We start from the raw sequence: 15,867 nt of genomic DNA, 5'->3' as shown, positions 1-15,867 counted from the left end.
ACATCCAAATCCCTGACTCCCTTCTTCCTTCCAAGTTCTCTGAAGTTGAGCCCAGGCACAGAGGACACGGTTATTCGCTGAAACAGTAGGACATGTTGCTTTTTTCTTTTTTCTATGTCACTTTGGACAAGTCGCCTCACAACTCAACTTCATCTCTTTCTAAGCCTCCTTGTGGATATGGGAAATAAATGAACTCATGTGGAGAAGAGCCGTTATGGACTGAACTGTGCCTACTTCTCCTTGCCAAGTTCATGCCCCCCAAATTCACAGGTTGAAGCCCTAACCCCCAATGAGACAGGGCCTCTTTTTGTTTTTTGTTTTCGTATTTGTTTTTGTTTTTGTTTTTTTAAGACGAAGTCTTTCTCTGTCATCCAGGCTGGAGTGCAGTGGCATGATCTCGGCTCACTGCAACCTCCACCTCCCGGGTTCAAGTGATTCTCCTGCCTTGACCTCCCCAGAAGCTGGGATTATAGGCGCGTGCCAACAAGCCCGGCTAATGTTCGTATTTTTAGTAGAGACAGGGTTTCACCATGTTGGTCAGGGTGGTCTCAAACTCCTGACCTTGTGATCCGCCCACCTCGGCCTCCCAAAGTGTTGGGATTACAGGCATGAGCCACCATGCCTGGCCAAGACAGGGCCTTTAAAAAGGTAATTAAGGTTAAGCAAGGTCCTAAGGGTGGGGCTGTCAGCTAATGGGATTGTCACACTCCTAAGAAGAGAAAAGGACACCAGGGATGCACTCGCAGAGAAAAGGCCCCTCAAGGACACAGCAAGAAGGTGATATCCTCAAGTCAAGGAGAGAGACCTGAGGAAAAAGCAAACCTGCTGACACCTTACTCTCAGATTCACAGCCTTGAGAATGATAAAATAAATTTCTGGGCTGGGTGCGGTGGCTCACTCCTGTAATCCCAGCACTTTGGGAGGCCAAGGCGGGTGGATCACCTGAGGTCAGAAGTTCGAGACCAGCCTGACCAACGTGGTGAAACCCACGTCTCTACTAAAAATACAAAAATTAGCTGGGTGTGGCAGCGGGTGCCTATAATCCTAGCTACTCGGGAGGGTGAGGCAGGAGAATCACTTGAACCCGGGAGATGGAGGTTACAGTGAGCCGAGACTGTGCCATTGCACTCCAGCCTGGACAGCAAGAGCGAGACTTGTCTCAAAAAATAAAAATAAAAATAAAAATAAATAAATAAATTTCTGGGCTGACTGCGGTGGCACACTCCTGTAATCCCAACACTGGGAGGCTGAGGTGGGTGGATCACCTGAGGTCAGGAGTTTGAGACCAGCCTGGCAACATGGTGAAACCCCGTCTATACTAAAAATACAAAAATTAGCCAGGTGTGGTGGCACATGCCTGTAATCCTAGCTACTCGGGAGGCTGAGGCAGGATAATTGCTTGAACCCGGGAGGCAGAAGCTGCAGTGAGCAAAGATTGTGCCATTGCACTCCAGCCTGGGTGACAAGAGCGAGACTTTGTCTCAAAAGAAAAAAAAAAAAAGGAAATAAATTTCTGTTGCTTAAGCCCTCCAACGTGTGTTGTTCTGTTATACTCAGCCCTAGTGGACTAATACAGGGACTGCTATTGCAATGGCTGGTAGGCACCTAGGAGCTGCTGATCAATGGTAGCCGTGATTATTGTTTGCATAGCAAACAGTCTTGGAAGCTGGAGGTAGCATCTCCCACTGGGCTAGCGAGCAAATGTATTTACTTTCCAGGACAGTAAGGACTCCCTCCCGTCCCCTAGGGAGATGGCTATTCCAGGGTGATAAAGACAATGTCTTCTCAGGACAGAGGTTGAATAGGTTTGCCAGTAGCCCCTAATGAGATTGGGGGTCTCCCATGGTGTGCTCAGCACCAACCTGGGCTGGCTCCTCACCCTACTTGAAGGGTTGTTAAGGGAAAGGGCAAGCAATGCAAATTCAGTGCTCATGCTATGTGCAGGGCTGCAGGTAGTAGACCCTCATTTTATTTTTTCTAGACAGGGTCTTGCTGTGTCACCCAGGCTGGAGGGCAGTGGTGCGATCATGGCTCACTACAACCTCGACCTCCTGGGCTCAGGCCGTCCTCCCACCTCAGTCCCCCGAGTATCTGGGACTACAGGAGTATGCCACCACACCCGGCTATTTTTTTTTTTTTTTTTGTAGAGATGAGGAGTCTCGCTTTGTTGCCCAGGATGGGCAGCTCTTGGGCTCAAGGGATCTGCCCACCTTGGCCTCCCAAATTGCTGGGATTATAGGCATGAGCCACCATGCCCGGCCAGTAGTAAACCCTTTAAATCTAGCTGGGCTCATTGTCTCCCTAGCATCTGAATCTATGAGAATGTGGCAAGCCGAACTAATTGCTTGAAAAATTATTAGTATTATTATTTTGAGGCTGAATCTCTCTCTATTGCCCAGGCCGGAGTGCAGTGGCACAATCTTGGCTCACTGCAACCTCTGCCTCCCAGGTTCAAGCAATTCTCCTGCCTCAGCCTCCTGATTAGCTGGGAATACAGGTGCCCACCAACACACCCAGCTAATTTTTTTATATTTTTATTAGAAACAGCGTTTCACCATGTTGGCCAGGCTGGTTTCAAACTCCTGACCTTAAGTAATCCGCCCGCCTCAGCCTCCCAAAGTGCTAGGATTACAGGGGTAAGCCACCGTGCCCAGCCTATTATTATTTTTAATTCGGGATGGTTATATTCTTTTTTTTTTTTTGAGATGGAGTCTCGCTCTGCAGTGGCGCAATCTCGGCTCACTGCAACCTCTGCCTCCTGGGTTCAAGCGATTCTCCTGCCTCAGCCTCCCGATTAGCTGGGATTACAGGCACCCACCACCACTCCCAGCTAATTTTTTTTTTTGCATTTTTAGTAGTGACGGGGTTTCACCATGTTGGCAAGGCTGGTCTCGAACTCCTGTCCTTAAGTGATCAGCCCACCTCGGCCTCCCAAAGTGCTTGGATTACAGGCGTGAACCACTGTACCCGGCCTGCTATATTTATTAATTCAATAAATATTTATTATGCCAAGCCCTGGTAATAAAGCATTGAGAAACTAGCACTGAGAAACTCCCTGCCCTCAGGGAGCTTGCCTTCTCAAGTCCAGAGCCTCCAGGGGGCTGGGTGAACCAGGGGCAAATACAGTGAGGCTTTGTGCTCGGGCATCTGAGGCCCAGGAGACCTGGGCGCCTGGAGGGAAAATGGTGGCCTCATTTGTCCTGTGGCCGGGCCCTGACTAGATGGCCACAGATTTAGAATAGATCCCGGTCTTTGTGGTATTATAGCTGGGTATCCTGGAGCTTCCTGTGCCAAGCATTTAGCATCTCTGATCTTTGCATAACTCTGTGAAGTCAGTGCCATTGTTATTTCCATTGGATGGATAAGAAAGGCGAGGCCCAGGGTGGTTAACCAGCTGGCTCCAAGTTGCTCAGCTGTGGCTGCAGTAAGAGGTGGGATTTGAACCCAGCTTTCTCTGACTTTACCAAATGCTTTTTTCCTCCAACACCTGGATACCTCTAATTACATTTTATTAATACAGATTTTTTTTTTTTTTTTAAACAGAGTCTCAGTCTGTCACCCAGCCTGGAGTGCAGTGGTGCAGTCCTAGCTCACTGCAGCCTCGATTTCCTGGGTTCAAGCAATTCTCCCGCCTCAGCCTCCCAGGCAGCTGGGACCGCAGGTGAGCACTGTATTAGTCCTACATACCTGGCTAATTAATACTAGGATTAAAAAAAAAAAGTTTGAAGCAATGATCACATAAAAAATGTTTTCTGTGTGCTGCTTATTTTGACCTGGGTTCTGAGGAAGGCGATGGGACCAGCTGCCACAAGGCGAAGCTGCCTTGCCACCTGGGGCCTTGCAGGGTTGAGCCCCCAGCACAGGGGCCCTGGTAGTTGAGCTCTGCCTGACCTGGTCATTCTGAAATCAGGGGCCCCTCCCAGGAAGGCTGCGGGCCCAGGAGAGCAGCGAGGCAGGCTCAGAATTGGGGCTTGAGATGACTCATCTGTGGCTATTTATTACCCGTCTCCATTTCTCGGTCTGATTGGGCTGCTCATGGCCAAGCCTCCCTCCCTGCTGGTGCTGAGTAAGCAGCCTGGACCCGTCCTGCCCCTCTGGCCTCATCTGGAGCTCTCTCCTTTCCCTGTCAGTAACCCTCGGGCCCCCCTGGGGCCACTGAAAGTTCCCCCAGCCACCCTCAGCGAGCTCTTCCCAGCAGTCCCACTCTTTGCTGTTCTCACCCCTTTCTCCCCAGCCTGCTCCTTCTTTCAGGTCTCAGCTTAAGCGTCACCTCTGCCAGGAAGCCCTCACTGACCACTGCATCCACCCCACCACAGTCTGGGTAGGTGGCCGCTGACAGGTGCTCCTAAAGCCCCTGCCCTCCCTCAGTAGTCCCTCCTCACCCCAGCTGAAGGCAACGTCACTCTTCCAGTTTCTCAGGCCAAACCTTTGCCTCACTCTCGCACACATCCAATCCTTCAGTAAATCCCATCCCCAGAGTTCACCCCTAATCCGGCCCCTTCCCTCTCCCACAGCTCCCTCCTGGCCCCAGCCTCCAACCCCTCCACCCTGGATGCTTCAGTTGCCCCTGCCTGCTCTCCCCTCTCTCATCCTCCCCCTCTTTTCCTGGGCCATCTATTTCCCACACAGCAGCCGGAGTGACCAGGACAACCCAAGTCAGGCCATGCCCCTCCCTGATCCAAACTCCTCCGTGGCTACCATCTCTCTGAGGGCAAAAGCCTTGTTCACTGAGGAACCCCAGCACCTATCCTGGGGCCTGGTACCCATATGCCTGTAGAAGTGTTTGTTTAAATGAATATTAATCCATGGCGTTGCCTCTTAAGCAGGGACGTGTTCCTTTCATCCAAGCGTTCTTGCTACTATAGGCACATTAGACACTGCAGCAAGAGCAGGTCTCATAGGAGTGGTCCTGGCAGAGCCCCAGGTCTTGCTGGGCACCAGGTCTGCTTGACAGACCACACAGGCCTGGATGGTCAAGTGCTGGTCCCTGGAATGCAAGGAAGGGACCCCAGGGGTCAGTGTCTACCCATATCTGTAGATGCTATCAACAGGTTCTTTTTTTTTTTTCTTTTTCTTTTTTTTTAGAGTCAGGGCCAGGCTGACTGTTATTCAGGCTGGAGTGCAGTGGCATAATCATGGCTCACTACAGCCTTGAACTCCTGGGCTCAAGCAATCTTCCCGCCTCAGCCTCCTGAGTAGCTTGGACCGCAGGTGTGCGCCATGACGCCCGGCCGCCACCAATACATTCTTTCCTTGGCTCAGTTCAATGGCCCCTGCAGAGCCGGAAGGCCTGGCTCAGGAAGAACCCTGGCGCCTGTGCAGTGTCAGTCCAAGCCAAGGCAGTGGCTGCTGTTTCCACTGCCAAGCATAAGAGTGGGACGCCAGCCAGTGGCCGGACTCAGGCCCCAAGGAAACACAAGGTGGGCTGCTGCTTTGAAATGCAAGAGTGACCCCCAGAACACACAGGCCCCCCAGGAGGTGGATGTGGGGTAGACAGCACAGGCCATTTCTTGCTAAGCATTTATTTCCACACTATCTCCTTGGACAGATAACAGGATTGTTTTCAGGTAATAGGTAGATAAGCTGGCCGGGCACTGGGGATGATGGATGCTGAGTCTGGGAGGCAAGTGTGTGCTCACACAGATGTGTACGTGTGTGTGCATGTGTGTGCGCCTATGTGTACGTGTGTGTGCATGTGTGTGTGCATATGTGTACGTGTGTGTGTGCAACACTGAAACAGGCCGCTGACCGCTCCCAAAGCCCTGATGTTCCATCAGCCTCTGCAGTCACAGCCAAGCAGACCCTTGAGACCCCTGCCATCTGCCTCCCTTGCCAGAGTCTGAAAGCTTGGGGTCAAGGCTTTGCTCCCCTGGTGACAGGCCTGGAAAAGGAAAATGATAGCAAGCAGCAAATACACACAATAAAGCCGGGGAAGGGCTGGGGGCTCAGGAGGCTGGGGCCTGGGGGCTGTCCCTGCACTGACTGGCTGCGGGACTTTGGCCTCAGGGTCGGCGTAACTGGGGTAGGGAAGCGGTTGCTGGATGTGGCGACCCCCACCTCAGCTCTCACACTCTGGCCAGTGTCTGATGCAAACCAGAACCCAGTGAAATCACCATGAGTCGATGGGGGTTATGGATGGTAACTGATGGGTTTTTCTCAGGCCAGATCACAGTTCCAGTCTTCAGGGGGAGGTCCCCATGAGTCTCCAGATCTAGTTGAGGCTTGAGTTGTGGCCACGCCTTGGTTTCTCCACATTGCCAGGGTTTTGTGTCTGGTGAGCCCCAGGCCAGACTGGGCCTTCAGGCCTCCTGCCTCCTGTTTGGAGGGAGGGATGATTCTGGGAGTGGGGCAGACCCACTCCCAGCCACATGGAGGGAATGACCAGGGAGATTCCAGAGGGATTTTCTGAATGAATGCCATATGCTGATGGGCAGCTCCTGCTAGGAACAGGGTCCCTGCTGGCACTTTCTACAGGCACCCACAGCATGGATGATGGCGCAGATGGGCTGGCAGCATGGCTGTGTTCCGGGTTTCACTTTCAGAGCAGTACCTGCCCTTCTCAGCCTTGCTTGGTGTTCTTGGAACACCCCCAGACCAGCCCCAGAAGGTGAGTCCGACCTCCGCCATGTCTGCTAGGACCCCTGTCCTTGGTCATTCAAGTCATTCAATAAAGATTCATGAAGCCAAGCCCTGCTTATGTCAGTGGACCAGACAGACACAATCCCTGCTCCCCAGGCTTGGGTCCTGGCAGGGAAAGTTAGCAATGAGCAAATAAACGATGCCACATTGTGGTACGTCCCTGATGAACAGGGCGATGTGGCAGAGAGTGGTAACATCAGCTGGGGTGGTCAGGGAAAGCCTCTCTGAGGAGGTTCATCTGAGCCAACACCTGAAGATGAGCAGGGGCTGCGGTTTTAAAATGTGTGTGTGTGAATAGCTTCATTGAGGTATAATAGACACACAGTAATCTTGACCAACTTAAAGTATACCATTTTGTAAGTGTTGGCATGTGTATACATCCTTCTCCACAACCAAGATGACCACTATATCTGTCACCCCAGAAGTTTCCTCAGAGGGACAACACTTTGCAGAGCTGGGGGAACAAGGTTTCAGGCGGAGGGACCAGCGAGCACAAAGGCCCTGGGGCAGGGACAAGCTTGGTGGCATCAGGAGAGAAAGGAGTCCACTAGGGAGTGTGACAGGGTGGCCGGTGCCCCACCTGGGGCCTTGTCAGCCAAGGTGCTGAGCTCAGGTCTGAATCTAAGCGCTTCCACAACGCCCTCTCGCCACACTGGGCCATCAGAATGCCAGGGCCTGCCCTCCACCAAGGCTCTTCTGAGAAACCAGCCCCTGCGACATCTGCCAGGGACTTAGCAAGGGGTTTCTCCAGGAATGATTTACATTTTAACTGGGACCTTCAGTTCCTTGACCCAAGGGAGTGACTAGTGATGGAGCTTCAAGACCTGGATGGACCCTTGATCAGTTTCTTCCTCGGGGCTCTATGTTCTCAGCCTTCATGGGATCGGGTGTGCTGGTTTCTTGAAAATTCTGAGTTGCAAGTCATTATTTGAAGACAGGGGTGCCTGTGGCCCCTTCCAATCCTCCAGCGCTGGTCCTGGGCTTGGAGGCTCTTCCTGCCTGATTGTCAGAGACTCGGCCCATGTGGAGGAGACAGGGAGGGTGGGTAATGGGAAACACAAGGCCAATCCCCTTAGAGCAAACTCTCTTACAACAGATGGCTCTGGGGGAGCACAGAGCAGGTCCCAGGCACCAAGAAATGTGGGCTGTCCTTTGGCCATCAGGATGACGGGATTTGGGGATGCAAGTTTTAGCAACTGCAACCACCAGGGCAGAGGCTCACTCTAGACTCACAAACCTGGGTTTGAATCTGGAACTTACTGGATGGCTTAGGCCAATTTCTTCTCTGAGCATCCGTTTTCCCATGGATTTTTTTTTTTTTTTTTTTTGACAGGGTCTGGCTCTATCACCCAGCCTGGAGTACAGTGGTGCAATCGCGTCTCACTGCAGCCTTGACCTCTAGGGCTCAAGCAGTCCTCCTTTCTCAGCCTACCAAGTAGCTGGGATTACAGTAAGTACCACCACACTTGGCTAATTTTTGCATTTTTAGTAGAGATGGGGTTTTGCTATCTTGCTCAGGCGGGTCTCAAACTCCTGGGCTCAAGCAATCTGCCCATCTTGGCTTCCCGAAGTGCTGAGATTACAGATGTGAGCCACCGTGCACGGCTTCCCTTGGACTTTTACTCTCAGACCTCCCTGCACGGATGCACCCATGGGTGCGCTCTCCTCGCCTGCACCTCCGATGAAGCTGCTGCCACCATCGGTTGGTTCCATTTCCTTCTTGCACTCAGCGTCTCTGGTTCCATGATTAATATTGGACTAGTCTTGGTTTCCTGAGAGTCTAAATGACTCACCTCCAACTCACCTCCATTTACAACGGCCCTGCTGAGCAAGAAGGTCTGGGGAAGACGGGGACTCCTCGATGGGGACTCTCAGCCCACGGGGTCATCCCCACCAGGCTGTGGGCCTTGGCCAAGTCTCTTTCCCTCTCTGGTCTTAGCTTCCTTCTTCGTGTCTCTGGGGGATGGAAGGAAATATTGGAAATCGGAAAGCCCAGCTGCTAGGCCCAGGAGTTCATGAGGGTTCACAGCCATGAGGCCAAGGTTAGGTGAAAGGTGCCTGAGCTGGGAGGCTGGCTGCCACTAAGGGAAGGGCGTGGGGGATGGGGGCCCCCTCCAGAGGCTCCAACTGAGAGAGCATGGCCTTCCCATGGTGCTAGTCACATCAACCTGTTTAATCCTCACCAGCCCTTTGCAGTAGATCTTATCATTTTCACATTATAGATGAAGAAACGGAGGCTCAGAGAGGGTGAGCAACTTGCCCGATTTACACAGCTAGTAAATGGCAGAGATAGCATTTGACCAGGGCTGTCTGGTTCTAGGGCCTCTGGCAGCCAGAGGAACAGAGCTGTAAACGCTCTGCAGGAGCCGCCAGGCCCAGAGGGATCCAGGCCTCCCCTCTTCCCCAACGGGGCCTTGCAACAAAAGGACTTCTAAGCAGATCGTTGACCCTAGCCCCCCCCCTTTACAGATGAGGGCACTGAGGACCCCCAGGAGAAAGCCATGCAGCTAAATGCCAACCTGGGCCACATTGGGGCTCCGGACTTTCCATCTAGTCTTTCCACACCTATCAAGCTGGAGCCAAGACTGAGCCCAAATCTGGTGCCAGAGGTTGGGGGAAGTGTCCCCACAGAGACTGTGTGACCAGCAGGCTGGCCCATGGAGGTGTAGGAAGTGGTCACCCACCTGACATCACCTGAGGGGCCAGGAAAGGCCCCAGACCCCCAAGGTTCCCTCCTGTGGGCCTGCCCTGCATGAGGCACCCCTTGGCTGGAACAGTGGATGTCATGATACATGGTTCTCAGAAAGGGGAACCCCCAGCCATGAGCATTTTAGCTGTGCTCTGGAATGGGAGGTCTGGGGCCATAGCAGGGGCCTAGATAGGCAGTGGGAGGGGGCAAAGGGAAGTAGAGCCCTTTCCATGTCTTTCTTGCATTTCCAAGAGCTTTCTATGTCCATATTTAGTCAAGGCCCATTACAACCTTCAGAGGGCAGCCTGGTCATGCTTCAACACACATCTGGCAGAAGGGGAAACTGATGATCCCAGTGTTCCCCAGCCCCTGGTATTCATGCCCTTGTGCAGTCCGCTCCCACACTGGGGAGAGCCAGCCTGTATAACCAACAGAATACCGTGGAAATGACAAAATGTGACTTCTGAAGCTAGTTCATAAAGAGCATTGTGACTTCTGTCTTGCTCACTTGGGGTCACTTGCTCTGGAGGAAGCCAGCGCCATGTTGTGGGGACATGCAAGCAGCCACGTGGGACTGAAGCCTCCTACCCACAGCCGTGGGAGTGGCTAATCCTGGAAGCAGATGCTCCAGCCCCACTCAAGCCTTCAGATGACTGCTGCCCTGGCCCACATCTTGATGGCAATCCCTGAGCCAGCATCACCCTGTCAAGTCTCTCCCAAATTGCTGACTCACAGAAACAGCGCAATATAATGTTTATTGTTTTCAGCCACTAGGTTTTGAGGCACATAGCAATAGATAATAATACATTCAGAGAGGAGAAATGACTTCCCAAAGTCACATGGCCAGACTAGGACTTACACATCAGTGCTCTTTCTCCTGGGGAAAGCAAGGGTGAGAGAGGCCTGGGGAGGGAAAAGAAGGCAGCTGAGGCTTCAGAGTCAGACAGGGTTGGAGTAAAATTCTAGCCCTGCCACCCTCATGCTGTGTGACCTCAGGCAAGTGACTTAACTACTCTGAGCCTCAGTTCATTTATAAAGTGGGGATAGCAATACTGACTTGAAATCTTGATGCCAGGATTAAATGTCTGACCAAGGGCCTGGTACACAGCAGGAGCTCAATGAATGACACTGTTAATGTTACTATGGAGAATCTTTAAGAGCATCCCCGAGGGCCTCACAGCCTTCCCTCCTGCCCATGGGAAGGGGCACAACAACCCTAGTTCTGGAGAGCCAGTGCCCCTTTGCTTAGTTTCCAACCAGGCTTGGTCTAGGGGTGTCATGCTTGTGGGTGTGCATTGCTGGGGTTCACCCAGGCAGCTGAGAACCCCTAATGTTGGTGCCTCAAAAGGGCAGGGAGATCTGGGGATGTGAGTTGGAGGGAGCCTGACATGGGTCCTGCCGATTAGGACTGGTGGAGGCCAAGGGTGACCCAGAGAAGCCTAATGGAGAGTCCTACTGCTACCAAGGCTCCCAAGAAAGTTGCTCAGAAAAGGTGCACCTGCGGCTGGGCACGGTGGCTCTCGCCTGTAATCCCAGCACTTTGGGAGACCAAGGCATGCAGATCACTTGAGGTCAGGAGGTCAAGACCAGTCTGGCCAACATGGTGAAACCCTGTCTCTACTAAAAATACAAAAATCAGCCGAGTGCAGTGATGCGCGCCTGTAATCCCAGCTACTCGGGAGGCTACGCATGAGAATCGCTTGAACCTGGGGAGGGGGAGATTGTAGTGAGCCGAGATTGCACCACTGCTCTCCAGCCTGGGCAACAGAGTGAGACTCCATCTCAAAAAGAAAAAAAAACAGAAAGAAAGAAAAGGTGCACCTGGACCTATTGAAGAAGAAAGGCCCTAGCATCCCCTCTCTGATTTCCAGCCTCCTACCTGCCAGCTGCTGCCTGGGCCAGAAAGAACCCTTTATCTGCTAAGGGTATTTTGGGGCCATTTGGGACTCAGGTTCCCAGCTGTTGGAGGAAGTCCCTGAATTTCCCGAACCAAGTTGGGACCTTGTGTCTTGCTCAGCATCACTTTGGGGACACAGATTCCCAATTCCCCTTGGATGGCTTCCTACTGCATTCACCTTCCTCACCTTTCCTCCAAGAAGCCCGCCGAGCTGAGACTGTGTGAGCAAGCGCTCCTCGCTCCCCAGTCTCCTGTAGCCCCTCGGGCTTGGCTTCCTTCCACAGCTTGCTCTGGAGGGCCCCACGACCCCACAAGGACTGCTGCTGTGCCTTGCACAGAGCCTAGGGACTTCCCCTTCTACTCTTCAAAGCACTTTCATACCACCTGAAACCTGCCGAGGGCACCCGGGGGCTCTGTCCACTGCCTGCTCTTAAGAGTCCCATGAATGGCTGTTTTCCTTGGTTGCTACCAGCCCATCTCCCCCTGGGATCCAGCTGGCTCCCTGGCCACAAAATGTGCCTTCCCTCCACTTAAGCCATGTGTCAGCTACTTTCCTGGGTGCCCTGGGGGAATTCTGGTTCTCAGGAGTACACAGTTTCCTGGGGCAGAGGGATACATGAACCAGTCATTATGGTTATGACACGATGAGATCAGATCTAGAATTGCGGCACAAAAAATGACAGAAACCACTTTTTGACTGGGAAGAGGGCTGGGGGACAGGAGACACTGCCAGGAAAGCAACAAGGAGGAGGTGGCATTGGAACAGGTTAGGAAGATGATCAGGAGTCTGTGTGCGTCCCAGGTGGAGGCCAGCGTGGGCAAAGGCTGGCAGGGGTGAGAAGGCTGCACATTTGCTGGAGTATAGGTCCAGGAGAAGTAAAAAGGCACAAGGGAGGAGTCAGCCCCTGCCAGGCTGTGAGCAGACTTGTGCACCCTTGCATTTGGGTGACTCTGAACCAGGGGAGCCACTGCAGGGGTTCCTTTCCTGCAGAATGGGCATAAAAGTAGGACCTTGTTCATGGGGTTTTCGTGAGGATACAAGAAACCAATGCCTGAAAACTCTTAGCACAAAATAAGCACTCAAAGGTAGCTGTTATTGTTATCATTAAATGAATAATATAATTTTCTACGTGGTGCAGGTCCTCTGCCAAAACACACACCATACTTCCGCAAGGGTTCTGTACAGGGGAGTGTCTTGGTGAGATGTGTGTGCTAGAAAGGTCTCTTTGGAAATCCATGGAGGGAAGGATATGAGGGAGAGACAAGTTTCCACAACATGTATAGATTTATCCTTTTTAATGGATGTGCAATATTCCATTAAATGGATGTACCACAATTTCCTTAATCATTTCTTGTGAATCTCAGAGTATTTCAAAAATTTATAAATAATATATAAGGAAATGTTACTGTATAGTTTTCTTTTTTCTTTTTCTAGTTTTCCAGTTAAATTATTTCCTTAGTTTTTCTTCACTGAGGTGAAATTACTGAGCCACTTACAAGTAGTACACATTTTTTTTTCTTTTTGGCTTTTGCTAAGAATTGCCATACTGCTTTCTGAAAAGGGTTGTAACATTTACCAGCAGAGTATGAATGAGTATTCTGGTCTCACCACAACTTTGGGGTTGGATTTACCAAAATTGTTTTTATAAAGCAAAAAAAAAAAAAAAAAAATGATGATTGAATAGATCTAAAAGGTTATCAAAGGTTGCTTGAATTTGCATTTCTTCAATTACTAAAAAGGTTAAACTTATAAAACTTGTAATTGATTTTTATTTGTATTTCTCCTTGTGCAAGCTATTTTGATGCTGTTGTTCATTTATTTATTCAAAACACCAGCCCTTCTCTCTCTCTCTTTTTTAATTAAACAAAAAATAGAGATGGGGTCTTGCTACGTTACCCGGGCTGGTCTCAAACTGGGCTCAAGTGATCCTCCAACCTCGGCCTCCCAAAGTGTTGGGAATACAGATATGAGCCATGTCACCCAGCTGCCAGCTTTTCTACTTTTCTAGTAGAAAGCCCTGGACTGGGAAGCAGGTGTCTTGCATTCCTCCTGTCCCTGTCTGGTTCTGTCATTATCACAGGCAGGTCACTTCCATAATTGCTTACCTCATTGTTTAACATAGTCCCAGCTCAAACAGCCTAAGATACTGGGCCTGGTACATACAGAGGAGAGTCTGGAAGTGGGTCTCTTGGGAAGGGGCATGATGGAGCAGTTTTCCCAAGTGGAGTCCAGCAGCCCCAGGAGGGTTGAGCATGGAGTGGTCAGTTGTGGAGACCTTGCTGGGAAGTTCCTGGTGGGAGGTTATCACTCCTACCCTATAGGGCCTTCACCTGATGGAGGCCTGGTACCTCGCAGGACAGATCAAGGTAGACACAGAAGCCAGAGTATCCTTAGGCTATTCTGGGCTCAGGGAAAATAACTGGCCAACCCTTAATTAGAGCACCTAGGACTGCCTGCCTATTCCTGAGCCTTGGCTTTCACATCTGAAAACCAAACAAAATCAGTCAAAAGAACCCTTGACCTGTGGCCCACCCAGCAGATGCTCAACACAGACACATGGAATGTGGAATGAAAGGAGCAAAGAGAAAACCCAGGGGATGGGGAAGCGCTGGAAGGGAAAATCATTCACCAGCAAATGAGAACATAGTACGAGGAGGCTTGAATCATTTCTGTTAGGTAAGAGTGCCAGCCGCCTCCTCCAGGAAGAAAACTCTAAAGGGTCAGGCCTCAGGGAAATAAAATGATCTATACCATCCATCAGTTCCTCCAACATTCAGTCCATCCATCTACCAATCCACCCACCCATTTACCCACTCACCTGCTGCTCATCCATCCATCCATCCATCCACCTATGCATCCATCCATCCATCCACCTATGCATCCATCCATCCATCCATCTATGCATCCATCCATCCACCCATCCACCCATCCACCCACCCATTTACCCACTCACCTGCTGCTCACCCATCCATCCATCCACCTATGCATCCATCCATCCATCCATCCACCCATCCACCTATGCATCCATCCATCCATCCATCCATCCATCCATCCATCCATCCATCCATCCATCCACTTATGCATCCATCCATCCATCCATCCATCCATCCACTTATGCATCCATCCATCCATCCATCCATCCATCCATCCATCCATCCATCCACCTATGCATCCATCCATCCATCCATCCATCCATCCATCCATCCATCCATCCACCAATTTATCATCCACTCACTGATTCATTTTACAGCAAATGCTTATGAATGGGGATGGGTGGGTGATGGTTGCTTTTTCTGCAGTCTCCTTAGGCCAGTTGTCCCTTCCAAAGAATCTCAAGGGCATGGGAGAAGGTCCTGGCTGATCGTGTCAGGGACAGGAAACTACTCACATTTCACCGTTTCTTGGGGCAGGAGTGGAGGTGGGGGCATTGGAACCCCCTTGGGGCCTCCTAATATCCTGTGAGTCCCCACCTCCAGGGCCAGAAGCTGCCTGCCTCCGCTCCCCGCAGCCCAGGTAAGGCGGGCAGCACACTCCCTAGAGCCAGGACCACTAGTTCCGTCAAATCCGGGGCGGGCCATTCAAACAGCTAAGGGAGGCGTCTCCTAGTGTGCCTTTTCCTGAGTCATCTCTGCACGTGTTTGCCCCCTTTTTTCTTCGCTGCTTGTAGCTAAGTGTTCCTGGAACCAATTTGATACGGGAGAACTAAGGCTGAAACCTCGGAGGAACAACCACTTTTGAAGTGACTTCGCGGCGTGCGTTGGGTGCGGACTAGGTGGCCGCGGCGGGAGTGTGCTGGAGCCTGAAGTCCACGCGCGCGGCTGAGAACCGCCGGGACCGCACGTGGGCGCCGCGCGCTTCCCCCGCTTCCCAGGTGGGCGCGGGCCGCCAGGCCACCTCCCGTCCGGCCCCGGGGATGCGCGTCCTCCTCGCCGCGCTGGGACTGCTGTTCCTGGGGGCGCTACGAGCCTTCCCACAGGTAAGCGGGTGACGGGCGCCTGGGGAGGTGCCGGCGGTCCAGAGCCCGGAGAGTGTGGGGTGCGTGGGACGCAAGGGAGGACACTCCTCACCCCGTTCCCTGCCCAGCTGGAGTGAGGGGGCGCGGGTGACAAGCAGGAACACCGGAATATGCTAGCACCCACAGGTGGGAGGCTGGCTGAAGGGCTAGTGGGGGGCGGGGGGCGCCTCCTCACCCCGCGATGGCTGGGACTGATTCATTCATTCAGTGTGAATTGGACTGAGAGCACTGCCATACGAGGGAGGCGCTCTTTAGCCCGCCTACCTGCGGGCCCGTCGGGGTCCTGGGCAGATCAGGTGAGGCCGTGGGAGTAGTGGGCAGGCCAGATGGGGCCTCCCTTAGCCATGGGAGGTTGGTCGTCCGCGCTCTACCCTGTTGTGTGCGCGGTCCCCTGTTTGCCCCCTTCCTAAGCTGGCCACTGGCTGGAGGGTCAAGGAAAGGAGGGAGAGTTGGCTGTGGGTGAGAGTGGGGTGAGGATGCAGGACCACCGGGATTAGCTTCCCCAATCCGTGTCGGGCAAAGCAACGCTGTGGATTGAATTCGCTGGAGCACGTGGTGGGCATTTGCCCCTGGAAGAAGGTCAGTGGTGGGGCTGAAGTCTATGGTGGGTTGCCTCAGAATTGAGT

At 52.3% G+C, this 15,867-nt stretch overlaps 1 protein-coding gene across 7 annotated transcripts in view; it reads left to right on the top strand.

Annotated features, from left to right (window-relative positions):
• Positions 1–8,011: 8,011 nt before the first annotated feature.
• TNFRSF8 (TNF receptor superfamily member 8) overlaps positions 8,012–15,867 on the top strand; it is an 86,532-nt gene continuing 78,676 nt past the window's right edge. For 2 of the 7 annotated variants that reach the window (XM_055384651.2, XM_055384645.2), the window contains exon 1: positions 15,210–15,537. In XM_055384651.2, coding sequence (XP_055240626.2) covers positions 15,352–15,537 — 186 coding nt within the window. In that variant the 5' untranslated portion in view covers positions 15,210–15,351. The other 5 variants (XM_019033460.4, XM_019033524.3, XM_063702729.1 and 2 more) reach the window with 5 other exon arrangements.

The sequence above is a fragment of the Gorilla gorilla genome, chromosome 1 (genome assembly GCF_029281585.2).
Source record: "Gorilla gorilla gorilla isolate KB3781 chromosome 1, NHGRI_mGorGor1-v2.1_pri, whole genome shotgun sequence".
NCBI classification, from domain to species: Eukaryota; Metazoa; Chordata; class Mammalia; order Primates; family Hominidae; genus Gorilla; species Gorilla gorilla.
Note: the sequence above shows the minus strand (reverse complement) of the source record. Positions and strands in the feature narration are given on the sequence as shown.